At 49.0% G+C, this 13,886-nt stretch overlaps 1 protein-coding gene across 1 annotated transcript; it reads right to left on the reverse strand.

Moving 5' to 3' along the window:
• Positions 1-1,323: 1,323 nt before the first annotated feature.
• Positions 1,324-2,068, reverse strand: C12H6orf226 (chromosome 12 C6orf226 homolog). The gene has a single exon (XM_038553329.1). It carries the CDS (start codon positions 1,940-1,942, stop codon positions 1,637-1,639), a length of 306 nt encoding a protein of 101 aa, XP_038409257.1. The 5' UTR covers positions 1,943-2,068; the 3' UTR covers positions 1,324-1,636.
• Positions 2,069-13,886: the final 11,818 nt, after the last annotated feature.

The following is a 13,886-nucleotide window of genomic DNA, read 5'->3' on the forward strand; positions in this document are numbered from 1 at the left end:
TTTTTTTTTTTAAGATTTTATTTATTCATGAGAGAGAGAAGCAGGCTCCATGCAGGGAGCCCGACGTGGGACTCCATCCCAGGTCTCCAGGATCACACCCCAGGTGAAAGCAGCGCTAAACCACTGAGCCACCGGGGCTGCCCGTTAATGTACTTCTGTGTCATGTACTATGATACACCATTCCTTGAACAAGTTGTGGAACTATATTTCTGGGGGAAAAAAGAGTCTTATTGCGAATCCCTGGGTGGCTTAGTGGTTTGGTGCCTGTCTTCGACCCAGGGCGTGATCCTGGAGACCCCGGATCGAGTCCCACATCGGGCTCCCCTCATGGGGCCTGCTTCTTCCTCTGCCTGTGTCTCTGCCTCCCTCTCCCTCTCTCTCTCTCTCTGTCTCTCATGAATGGATAAATAAAATCTTTAAAAAAAAAAAAAAGGAGTCTTATTGTATAATCTGTACATAGTGTATGCTTATGTGAATGGTTCATGGCCACCAACACCCATTCCTGACACCATAAGCCATATATATGTTCTAGGTGTAGGGAAAACCAACTAATTTCAGGAAGCAAGAGTGGGGGCTGCTAGCCATGTGGGTTATTTAAAGAGACAAACTTGAGAAAGTGGTTGTAGGAGCTTTTCTTCTGTTCTAAACTTGGAGCCTGACCTTACTAATTCCCTGAACCAAAGAGTCCTAAGACTTTTTGTTGTTGTTGATTGGCTTTTTTAATGCTTTGGGATTTCATTGATATAATGTATCTTTGAAGTCCTTCTGGGGCCAAGTGTAATCATCAAACCTTTTATTAGCTGCTGATCTAGAGAATGGCTAGCTAAAATCAACACCATTTGGATCCCGAATTCGTTTCCATTACTAATAAAATTCTGTGTGCCTCTTCAGTAGCATTGTAAGAAGGAAAACACATCGGGACGCCTGGGTGGCTCAGGGCTTGAGCTTCTGCTCTTGGCTCAGGGCGTGATCCTGGGATCCAGGATAGAGTCCCCCCGCCCCCCCCACATTGGGCTTCCCGAGGGGAGCTTGCTTCTCCCTCTGCCTATGTCTCTACCTCTCTCATAAAACGAAAGAAGAAAAAAAAAGGTTCCTGAAAGGCTCGGTCAAGTATCTGACCTCTGCTGAGGTCGTGATCTCAGGTCCTGGGATAGAGCCTCCCGCCCCCCCCCCCCCCCCCCCCCACCCCGGGCTCCCTGCCCATTGAGGAGTCTGCTGCTTCCTCTCCCCCTGCCCCTCCCCTGCTCGTGCTAATAAATAAAATCATTTTTTTAAAATCAAAATATCTATGCATCGGGGACAGTGAAGTATGAGATTTGTCAATTTTAAGGGCTGAAACTGGGTATTTTAAAAATTTAATGAGGATCATGCTTCAGAAATACGGATACAGACAACCCCGATTATACTCCCAGGAGGCTTAAGTCCAGCCGAGATGAGTCCGGGCGAATGCACAAAGGATGAAAAGCCGAGGCCAGTATCCGGGGTCCGAGGTAACGCAGGGCACAGCCCCGCCTTCCGGGTCCAAGAGGTAAAGGACATGGAGCCTCAGGAACCCACTGCGGGCCATCGAGAGGGCGCAATCCCGCCTCCGCCGAGCAGGACCCGTCCACGCGGCTCGTCTCCCGGGACCCGGGGTCTAGGGCGGCGATGCGGCGGCCTCGGCCGACCCCGCGGCCTCCCAGGGCTTGGGCCTCCGCGGGAGCTGCGACGCCGTGGGCTCGCCGTGGGTCGCCGCGATGTGGCGCATCTCCAGGCCAGGGAGCTCCCGGCCCTGCTGGACCAGCTGCACGAGCTGCGCCAGGCTCACGGATGCCGAGGCCGACTCCGCGGGCGCCGGGCCGCAGCCCAGGCCGCTCCGACGGCCCGACGGCTCCATGCGCCGCTGCGCCGCCTCACCCGCAGCAGCGCGAAACGCTTCCGGGGCGGTGGGTGCAACCACCATCGGAGGCAATGGGGGGGGGTTCGTGGAGCGTACCAAGCCGGCCCAGAAAGGGGGGAGCACTTGAGAGCCGCGACCAGCTCCACGCACACGGAAAACTAGCCCACACCGGAGCCTGCAACGTGGCAGTGCTTTTTTTTAAGTTTTTTTTTTTTTTTTTTTTTTTTTTTTAATTCAGAGAGAGAGAGAGGTAGAGACACGGGCAGAGGGAGAAGCAGGCTCCATGCAGGAAGCCCGACGACGTGGGACTCGATCCCGGGACTCCAGGATCACACCCTGAGCTGAAGGCGGCGCTGAACCGCTGAGCCACCGGGGGCTGCCCCCGTGCAGTGCTTTAGAAGGAACTCCAAGACTGGCACAGAACGGGCCACGCATGATCATGATGCTGGCAAAAAGACCCAATTTGGCACAGGGGCATAGGCTCCTCCTACAAACCTCTTTTCCTTTCTCTTCTTTTTTCTTCTTTCTTTTCTTTTCAGTAATCTCTTAGGGCTCGAATTCAGGACCCCGAGATGGAAAGTCGCGTGCCCCTCAGACTTAGCCAGCCAGGCACCCCAGTCCATACCGATTTTCACACTTGTGTGTAAGTGTGTACCTGCAGGGCACGTGTAGAGACAGACGGCCAGGGGATCATCTCCGAGCCTGGCCTGACTCCGCAGCTCCACACAGAAAATAGCTGCGGAGAGACTTCCAGTGGGAGTTAAGTGACGGCGGAGCTTCGCCACTCTCCCCTTTTCCTGCCAACAAGACTCTGTGCCTGGTATTTTCAAAGAGGATGAGAAAAGATGAAAGCAGACCAGGTGTGCTACAGTCCCTCTGGCTCTCTGGAAAGTCAGTGCCGATTATTCTCAGGTTTCTAAGTTTATTGAAAGTTGGCCGGATCTGGCAAGCACTGCCTTCTTCATCCTGTAATCAAGGTCTAATTACTTTTTTTCAGTCTAATTACTATTAACAGAACAAACGGGCACCATGTGTCTCCTGATGTGATGCACTGAGGACACAATGGACGTGGGAAGACTACATCTCTTCTGTGGTACTCCTGCCCAGAAGGTTCACTCTGAATCTCATCTGGAGGAAATGAACAGACCTTAGAGTGAGAGACATTCTACAAATGTCTTTATAAATGTCAATGTCATAAATGTCTTGGGATGCCCACAAAGACAGTTATTAAAATTCTGATCAGATGGTTGACTGTGCTGACTGTCTTCTGTGACCCCACCAGATCCTCTCTCCACCCTTATCCACTGAGTTTCCTGCACACCGATGTCTACAGACATTGCAGTAGGCTCCCTTAACCTCTGGCTTTGCGTTTGGCTAGTGAGGGCCCCAGCAAAAGAAAGAAGGAGAAGGAGGTCAGGGTATTTATTCCTCAACTTCCCTCCCTCCAGGATTCCCATGGGCCACAGGGTCCCTCTGCCAGGTCTCCAGCTTTGGGGCCCTGCATTGCTCCTTCCTCTCACCCCTTCAGGCTCATTGCCAGTTCCAGGTACTGCATTATCCCTTGAGATATCCTGTCATACTGCCACACCACTATAAATGGTCCCTTTATTAAATTCTCTTCAAATTACCCAATATATATGCATTGTCTACCTCCTGTCCACACTCACCCAAAATGGAATTGGCTCCAGGAACAGCCTCAGACAGAATACTGAGATTGGGTTGATCATAAATTCAAAGAAGACAGAGGAAGCCTCCTTGCCGAGGGAAAATGCCCCCGGGGAATCCACTGCATGCAGGTGTATCGCCAACACTCAGATTACCATTGGGGGTGGCAGGGTGAAGTGGAGAATACTGCATTGTTGAGATGGGGAGATGGCAGGCAACATGGCTGTGGCTCGTCCTCACTACGGCCTGGACTCACTTGGCTTCTGAAGGCCACAAGGGAAGGAGAACTGGACATGATCAACGTCTGACAGGAGATGTGAGTGTGTTAACAGGACACCTTGATGGCACCTGGGAGGAGTCCCTCATCTCCCACAGGCAGGGAGGGCTCCGGTGGCTGAGGACTGGCACCTTGATGTCATCCTAAGTGTTGCCAAGTTGCAGTGCTACTTAAGTGTCCAGCCCTTTAGGGTAGCATGAGAGGAGGCTCACATAGGGCACTGATGGGGGAGGGGCAGGACTCTGAAATGAGAAGGAGACATTCTGGCAGACATATGGTGCTTCTGTCCCTCTGGACATCAGCTTCAGGATCTCCCCACCTCCAATCCTCCCTGGCTCTTCTCAAGCTAGATCTCAGAACAGTCTGGGCAGAGAAGCGCAGGGCCCACGCTGAGAGTACGCCCAGACAAGGGGTTATAGACCTTGCTAAACTGCCTTGGCAGGAGCCACAGCAGTATGTGTGGGAATGGGTTTTAAGGGAAATAGACCCAGGAGGGTGGAATGTAAGACTCAGTTTGGCCAAACTCAAGGCCATGGATGTTCATCTGGGATTTGGGATTTAATGTGTTTGGCTCGAGCACCTGAGAGAGGCATTAATAGTCTATGAGGTTGGTTAATTAAAGCCTGGACTTAATGGTAGCCTACAGTTAGTAAACTTGAAATGCCAGAATTTCCCTGGCATACTGTAGAGGAAGGAATCCAAAATCTCAGAAGGGTGGGAATGCTGGACTGGATTTATTGTGTGCAACCTGACTAGCCACCCCTCACATATATGTTAAGAGGGTCTGGAAAACCCTCCCTTCGCCAAAGCATTAAGAAATGCATTGGTAAGGGGCACCTGGCTGGCTCAGTCAGTAGAGCATGCAACCCTCGCTGTCAGAGTCGAGAGCTTGAGCCTCACATTGGGTGTAGAGATTACTTAAGAAGAAGGAGAAGGAGAATAAAGATGAAGAAGAAGAAGAAGAAGAAGAAGAAGAAGAAGAAGAAGAAGAAGAAGAAGAAGAAGAAGAAGAAGAAGGTGGAGGATGAGGAGGAGGAGGAGGGGGAGGAGGAGGGGAGGAGGAGGAGGAATGCATTGGTGAGAGCCACCTGCATCCTTGACTTGCTCTGATGGCTGTCCTCTGTAGGCTAGAGATGCTGTTGGAGGGCACTGGATTCAGTGGAAGTGGATTCTAGAATCTCAACCAGAATAATATAGTATCCTGATAGCATAAAGGCAAGGTGGTGATGCTTAACAGCCAAAGGCAAGGTAGCTATAATACCTCACAAAAAGACATGGGAAGAATGGTCACCATTGGACACAAGTAGAGTTCTGTGTGCTCTGGTCAGCCTCTTTTCCTAGGCATTTCAGACCCTGTTCAATAGACCCATGGTGGCAGGGATATAAGTTATGCTTTGGTTCAGTAACATAGTCTTCCCCTTTTTGAGGCGAATCTGGCTGTGCCCAGTGCTGAGGGCCCATCTTACATCCCAATCCTGAGTCCCTGATGAAGCACCATTCTCATCCAGTTGTAGACTGATTTGACTGGGCCCTCCCAGCATGGGAGGGCTGTGCTTTATCCTCATGAGAACAGACACATATTCCAGGTATGAATTCACCCTCTCTGCCTCCACTGCTTCTGTCAGCACCACCACCTTCTCTGCCTCCAGTGATTCCATCAGCACCACCATCCTGCCAGCCTCAGGTATTCTGATGGAGAGAATACCTTACCCATCACCATGGCATTCCACATAACATCACCTCCAACCAGGGCACACATTTCATTGCCAAAGAAATGTATAAATGAGCTCACTCCCAAGGCACTCACTGGTTTACCATGTGCCAATGACCCAAAAGTGCTGGCAAGATAGGATGGTGGATTGGCCTGCTGAAAACTCATCTAGAGCATAGCTGAGAAACTTCACCCTGCCAGACTCTGGGGCCATCCTACTGGGTGCAGTGTATTCTTTAAACCATAACCACACATAATCATATACAGCCAAGAGGTGGGGACAATAGGAGGCTCTTCACTATCACACTTAAAGAATTTGTTTCAACCCATTCCAATAATGGAAATGACTCAGGGAGTTTGGTGATCCTAGTACCCAAGGGAGAAACACTTCCACCATGCAACAGTCATAGTACTGAGGACTTGGAAGCTGAGGTGGGCCCTGGCCATTTTGGTTTCTCCTGCTGATCCAGTAGGCAGAGAAAGATACCTCTGTAGTGTCTTGGTTGATTAAGCCCAATTCCTAGAGAAAATTAGGTTACCACTGCACAATAGAGATGGGGCTAGATCTGGAGCCCAGGGCATTCACTGAGGTGCTTCTTCATAATCCTCCAACCAGTAGTCCAGGTCCACAGAAAACCAGCAACCCAAGAAGTCAAGACCACCTAAGGACTCAGACCCCATAGGAATACAAGTTCGAGTAACCCACCCACCAGGTAAAGAAACCGGTGCTGGCAAAGGATGAGGAGAGTGTCTCACTGAGGGTGAAAGCAGACCTTGTAACCCCAGTTTTCTCCTGCTAACTTAAGTAAAGAGTACTGGTGATAGCTAGCATTCCAGGTTTCAACGGGAGTATGGTCAAATCGCTGTCCCCTCTCAATTATATGGTAGCTGATGAGACACGGTGTGTCCTCGGTGCTGGGGCGTGTTTTTTTTTTTTTTTTTTTTTAAGATTATGTGTTTATTTATTCATGAGAGACACACAGAGAGAGAGAGAGGCATAGAGACACAGGCAGAGGGAGAAGCAGGCTCCATGCAGGGAGCCCGACGTGGGACTCGATCCCGGGTCTCCAGGATCGTGCCCTCGGCTGAAGGTGGCGCTCAACCGCCGAGCCGACCCAGCGATCCCCATGGGGCATGGATTTTTTTATCTGGACAAAAGAGAAGAGGTGCTTCCCTGTGACCCTTCAGAACCCCCCCCCCCCCCCCCCCCCGCCGCACACACCAGCCCTGTCCCTGGGAAGCTGAACCGCATCAGGGGAGGCCCACACCCCGCGTGGAGATAGCCGAGTGGCAGCCGGGGCAGAAGATGGGAGGAGCCAAGTCCGAATTCTCCCGCGGCTCTAGCGGCTGGCTCATAGACCATGTCCCTCGACCAGGGGTCCCAGCTGTGGCCAGGCACCCCCCACCCCCCCGCACACGGCTCTCTCAGGCTCTGGGTTCCCCTAATGGCTGCCCCCTTGGCCCCTTCAGACCCAGGTGCTGGCTCCCACCGTTAGCAGCTCTGGGGTGCTCTTCCAGCTCCGGTGGTTCCCTAGACCGCACCCACGCTCTTATAGTCCTTTTATTATTAAGCTCTCTTCACATTCCCCATGTGTGTTCCTGCTGGGACCCCGGGACATACAGTGTGGATTTGAGTTAGGGTTAGTTTTGGTGGTGAGCGTCAGAAAACCCAAAATAAAACTGTTTACACAAGATAAAACTTTCTAAGTTCTTTCTCATGTACATTGCACGTGGTATTGAGCAAGCCAAAGCTTGTGCCGTGGCCCCTTGAACTTTAGATCATACTATATGTGCATCTTTTAATCCTCTTTAAATTAGCATCATAACTGAGACATTCCCCCCCACCCCCATGTCCTTATAAACTCCAGAAAGAAGACATGGCTCAAATGTCGTCTTTTTTTTTTTCTTTTTTTCTTTTTTTAGATTTTATTTATTCAAGAGAGACACAGAGAGAGAGAGAGAGGCAGAGACACAGATAGAGGGAGAAGCAGGACTCCATCTGGACTGGGATCAAGCCCTGAGCCCAAGGCAGATGCTCAACTGCTGAGCCACCCAGGTGCCCATCACAGTCATCTTCTAAATCACTTTTCCTAATGCTCACAGCAACTTCAGAAGGATGATCTCCCTCTCTCAGCACCCCAGTGTCTATCCCTGCACACACACTTCAGTCATGACGTCTATAAATGCTCCAAGTCCCTTATCTGTTTGTGATCCTGTCTCCTTCCTTGATTGCTGGAAGCATCTCATTTTGTCTTATTATCCCCAGCTCTAATTCCTGGCATAACACAGACACCAATAAATGACAAGGATATTTTAAGGCCTGCATAATATTTCATCATATAGAGGCACCCTAGTTGATTTAGCTACTTCTTTGTTATTAAACATTAAGGTGATTTTTTTTAAGATTTATTTACTTATTTATTCATGATAGACATAGAGAGAGAAAGAGGCAGAGACACAGGAGGAGGGAGAAACAGGCTCCATGCCGGGAGCCCGACGCGGGACTCGATCCCAGGACCCCAGGATCACGCCCTGGGCCAAAGGCAGGCGCTAAACCGCTGAGCCACCCAGGGATCCCCATTAAGGTGATTTTTATTTTAATTTTAGACAGAGAGAGAGAGCACACGAGTTGAGGGGAATCAGCAAAGGAAGAGCAAGAAGCAGACTCCCCACAAGGCAGCTGGATCCCAGAACCCTGAGACCATGTTTGGAGTCAAAGGCAGATGCTTAATCAACTGAGCCACCCAGGCATTCCCAGGTGATTTTTTTTTTTAAGATTTTATTTATTTATTCATGATAGACATAGAGAGAGAGAGGCAGAGACACAGGCAGAGGGAGAAGCAGGCTCCATGCCGGGACTCGATTCCGGGACTCCAGGATCACACCCTGGGCCAAAGGAAGGCGCCAAACTGCTGAGCCACCCAGGGATCCCCTAATTTTTATTTTGTATTATAACCATCATGGTAGGATTTTTATCTGATCAGTGAAATAAGTACCCCTGTCAGTAGTAAGTGGAAGAGACTTCTACGTGCTCTTTCAGCACGCACACATACTGATCTCTGCCTCTCTGGTTGCAATCTTCTAATTACAATCAGACTACATTTCCTTAATTTTCTTTTTCCACATCCTATGTGGCTCATGTCAGTGTAGAAGGGCCCTTGATTTTCTTTTTAAAGATTTTATTTATTTATTCATGAGAGGCAGAGAGAGAGAGAGAGAGGCAGAGACACAGGCAGAGGGAGAAGCAGGCTCCATGCAGGGAGCCCGACGTGGGACTCGATCCCGGTTCTCCAGGATCATGCCTGGACTGAAGGCGGCGCTAACCGCTGCACCACCCCCCGGGGCCCTTGATTTTCTATCTGCGCATATGACCAAAAAAGGGGGAGACAGGGATAATCTGCCGCGTGCAGGCACTCAGATGGGTACTCCTAGAGGCCAACCTTGTAAAAAGACACCTGGAGAGAGACCCGTTAACACATCCTGTAGTGAACTCCCAGCCACACTGCTTGCTGCGAGGGAAACTTCAGCCATGGAACTTCGTTTTTCTGAGTCTCAGTTTCCCCAGCTGTAAACAGGGAAATGAACACCCAATAGGGTGGTTGTGAGGATCCAAAGAGAGGTCTGTAAACAGTCCTTGGCTCTTTGCAGCGGGTCAGCAAATGGCAGGTTTAATCGCAAGTGAGGAGCTCAGAGAAGGATTTCAGCTCTGACATTCCGGGCCGGCGAGTCAGGCCATCCTCACCGCGCTGGGCAAGGGCGTCTTTAGGATCAGCAAGACTGGCCTCCGAGGGAGATTCCTGGGGTTCCCGGAAGCAGAGACGGGCCACAGAAAGCCTGCAAGCCGGCCGGGGCCGGGAGCTGGGGGTGGGCCAGCGACGGGAGCTGGTCGCAGCCGCAGCCGCAGCCGCAGCCGCAGCCGCAGCGGGGAGGGGAGGAGGCTGGCCCAGGCCTCTGCTTCCACCACATCCCTGCGAAGGTCTCAAAGCCCCAAGGAGGCCAGAGGGCTCCTTCCCCGTGTCATGTGGTGACGGAGCCCGGGCCAGCTCCTTCCCAGGCTGGAGGGCGGGAGAGTCGTTAGGGACACCTGCCTCCCCCGCCCCCACCCGGCGGGACCCAGCGCACCTGCGCGCGGGCTGCGCCTGGGAACACGTGGCGCCGCGGGCCTCCAGGCCCGGGGGAGGCGGTGCGAGCGCGAGCGCGGCCGCAGGGGCCCTGCCCACGTCCGAGGGTGCGAACCACTGTTAAAGCAGCCCCCCGACGGAAGTGGGCTGAGGCTGGCACCAGCACAAAGAAGGTGGGGAGCCAGCAAGAAGTAAACCCGCCAACATAAAAGATGCTGACATAGAGAAGGTTTCACAAATAATAGTGACAGGAAGGATTATTCAGTTAATAATCCTGGGATAATCGATGAGCTCATTGGGGGAAAATTTGAATTTAGATGCGTATCTTCTATCACACACCAAAAGTAATCCCATAGAGTTAAGTGGTGGTGGGGTTGTGGGGATTAAACTCCACACCACAGAAAGAGTAGAATGTATGGGTTGTCTAGAGGGGCGGGGGTGGGACTTTCTAGACTTTTTTTTTTTTTTAAGTTTTATTTATTTATTCATGAGAGACACCGAGAGAGGCAGAGACACAGGCAGAGGGGGAAGCGGGCTCCCTGCAGGCGCCCGATGTGGGACTCGTGGGGGATCCCAGAATCCCGCTCTAAGCCAAAGGCAGAGGCTCAACCGCTAAGCCACCCAGGAGTCCCCAGACTTAAAAGGGATGAGGTAATTCCCATTAGGAAAGATGGATGTGAGACCCCTGGGTGACTCAGTGGTTGAACGTCTGCCTTTGGCTCAGGTCGTGAACGCAGCGTCCTGGGATCAAGTCCCACATCAGGCTTCTCCTAAGAAGACTGTGTCTTCTGTCTCTATGTCTCCCATGAATAAATAAATAAAATCTTTTAAAAATACATAAATAAATAAATTAGCATAACAGATGTATTATCAGGGAACCTTAGATGCTCAGTGATGTGAGCTGACAGCCAAGAAAGAATTCTTGAGAATTGTGGTACAATTCTCACCACAATTCACCACAATTTGTGGTGATGTCTTTGGTGCAAAAAGGTGGTTTAATTAAAGCACAGGGACAGGACCTTGGGCAGAAGGAGCTGCACCCGGGTCATGAAGAGTGGCCCATTATATACTTTCAAGTTGGGAGGGGGTTAGGGAGAGCGAATCTCTAAGGAATTTTGGAAGCAAGGTTTCCAGGACCTTGAGGGGGCTAGTTGTTGTTAGGAAAAGGTCATTTATTACCATCTAATAAAATCTGTCCTGAGACCCTTCAGATGTATATCGGTGGGACGTTTGCTTGAGGGATAATTGCCACCATGTATCTTGGGGTGGTTAGAGATAAAGGAAATTTCTAAAGGAATTTTTATATCTTAAAGTAGGCTTATAGAATCCTGGGGCGGGGGTGGGGTGGGTCAGTTTGGGCTAGGATTGCTTTTGCCCTTAGCAAAGTGTCAATATCGATATAAAGGCAGTTGAGCACCTATAGGAATGTCACTCTGCCTGTTTCCAGGACTTGTCAATAGGCTATAGATAGTAAGGAAACTTAATAATTTTTCTTATGTCTTTGTTTCCCACATCACTCAACACCACCAATCATTAGGGAAATGAAGATCGAAACCACAATAACACTTCACACTCACTGGGATGGCCACTATTAAAAAAAAAAATCACAAGTGTTGGCAAGGATATGGAGAAACTGGAACACTTGTACACTGTTGTAGGAATAGAAAGTGGTCCAGATGCTCTGTAAAACAGTTTGACAGTTCCTCAAAAAATTAAAAACAGGGGCGCCTGAGTGCCTCAATTGGTTAGGCATCTGCCTTCAGCTCAGGTCATGATCCCAGGGCCCTGGGATCAAGCCCCACATCAGGCTCCTGACTCTGCAGAGAGGCTGTTTCTCTCACTCCCCCATGCTTATGCTCTCTCTCTCTCTCCTATCTCTCTCTCTAAAATAAATAAATAAAATCTTTTTTAAAAAATTAAAAACATGAAAAAAACTTGAAAAAAAAATAAAAACAGAGATGCCTGGGTGGCTCAGCAGTTAAGCATCTGCCTTCAGCTCAAGGCGTGATGAAGACTGGGTCCAGGGATGGAGTCCCCCATCTGGCTCCCTGTGAAGAGCCTACTTCTCCCTCTGCCTGTGTCTCTCTCTGCTTCTCTCTGTGTGTCTCTCACGAATAAATAGATTAAATCTTTTTAAAAAATTGAAAACAGTTACCATATGATCTAGCAATTCTACTTCTGGATACATATACAAAAATAATTGAAGCAGGGTCTTGAAGAAATATTTATACACCCATGTTCATAACAGCCTTATCGATAATACTAAAACATGGAAGCAACCATTGAGAAATGTCCATTGAGAGATACTGGATAAGAAGCAAAATGAGGGATCCCTGGGTGGCGCAGCGGTTTGGCGCCTGCCTTTGGCCCAGGGCACGATCCTGGAGACCCGGGATCGAATCCCACGTCGGGCTCCCTGCATGGAGCCTGCTTCTCCCTCTGCCTGTGTCTCTGCCTCTCTGTCTCTCTCTCTCTGTGTGACTATCATGAATAAATAAATAAAATCTTTAAAAAAAAAAAAAAAAAAAAAAGAAGCAAAATGAGGGGTCTCTTTTCCTCCCCAGCTGCTTGAGGCTCGGCTACCATCATGAATGACACAGTAACTATCCACCAGGAAGTTCGTGACCAACTGACTACTTCAGTGGAAACAGATGGTCATTGATGTTCTTCACCCTGGGAAGGCAACAGTACCTAAGACAGAAATTCAGGAAAAACTAGCCAAAATGTACAAGACCACACCAGATGTCATATTTGTATTTAGATTCAGAACCCATTTTGGTGGTGGCAAGACAACTGGCTTTGGCATGATTTATGATTCCTTGGATTACACAAAGAAAAATGAACCCAAACATAGACTTGCAAGACACGGCCTATATGAGAAAAAAAAAAATGTCAGGAAAACAGCACAAGGAATGCAAAAACAGAATGAAGAAAGTCAGGGGGACTGCAAAAGCCAATATTGGTGCTGGCAAAAAGTGAGCTGGAGATTGGACAACAGAAGGAGTAAAGATTCTGCAGTGGCTTTATCTGTGGTGATTATGCAAGATTTTTCATGAGAGGATTAATAAACTAAGAATGTTAAAAAAAAAAAGTAAAATGTAGTATATACATACAATGGAATATTCAACTCTAAAAAGGATAGAAATTCTAACACTTACCACAACATAATTGATGACATTATGCTAAGTGAAATAAACTAGGCACAAAAAGACAAATTCTGTATGTTTCTCTCATAAAGACAGCAAACAGAATGGTGGTTGCCACAGGCTGGGGGGTGGAGACAGAATGGAGAGTTAGTGTCTAATGGGGACAGAGTTTCAGTTTTGCAAGATGAAAATAATTCTAGAGATGGATGGTGGTGATGTTCACACAACAATGTGAATGTACTTACTACCACCAAGCTGTACACTTAAAAATGGTTCGGATGGTAAAGTTTATATTAAGTGTACTTAAACACAAATGAAAAAAAAAGGTGGGGGGCACCTGATGGCTCAGTCAGTTAAGAATCTGCCTTTGGCTTGGTTATGATCCTGAGATGCTGGGATGGAGCTCCACATCGGGCTCCCTGACCCAAGGGGTACCTGTTTCTCTCTCTCCCTCTGTCCCTCCACTCTGCTCCTGCTCTCTCTCAAATTAAAAAAAAAACAAAACAAAAAAAAACACCTTAATATTTGGTCTGCTTTCAGGCACCGGGGTGGCTCTCCCTCTTGCCCTACATGTGCACTCTCTATGTCAAATAAATAAAATCATTTTTTAAATATTTAATTATTTATTTATTCATGAGAGACACAAAGAGAGAGAGAGGCAGAGATACCGACAGAGGGAGAAGCAGGGCCCCCGCAGGGATCTCGATGTGGGACTTGATCGTGGGACTTGATCCCAGATCCCAGGATCATGCCCCGAGCTGAAGGCAGATGCTCAACCGCTGAGCCACCCAGGCATCTCAAATAAAATCATTTTTAAAACAAGATTTGGGGGCAGCCCTGGTGGCTTAGCGGTTTAGTGACGCCTTCAGCCCAGGGCCTGATCCTGGAGACCCGGGATCAAGTCCCACATTGGGGTCCCTGCATGGAGCCTGCTTCCCCCTCTGCCTGTGTCTCTGCCTCTCTCTCTATGTCTCTCATGAATAAATAAATAAAGTCTTTAAAAAAAACAAAACAAGATTTTATCCTGTTTATTTGAACTCTGTTGTATGTAACAGAATATACATATATATACATGTATATTCATATA

The sequence above is a fragment of the Canis lupus genome, chromosome 12 (assembly GCF_011100685.1).
Source record: "Canis lupus familiaris isolate Mischka breed German Shepherd chromosome 12, alternate assembly UU_Cfam_GSD_1.0, whole genome shotgun sequence".
In the NCBI taxonomy this organism is placed as follows: domain Eukaryota; kingdom Metazoa; phylum Chordata; class Mammalia; order Carnivora; family Canidae; genus Canis; species Canis lupus.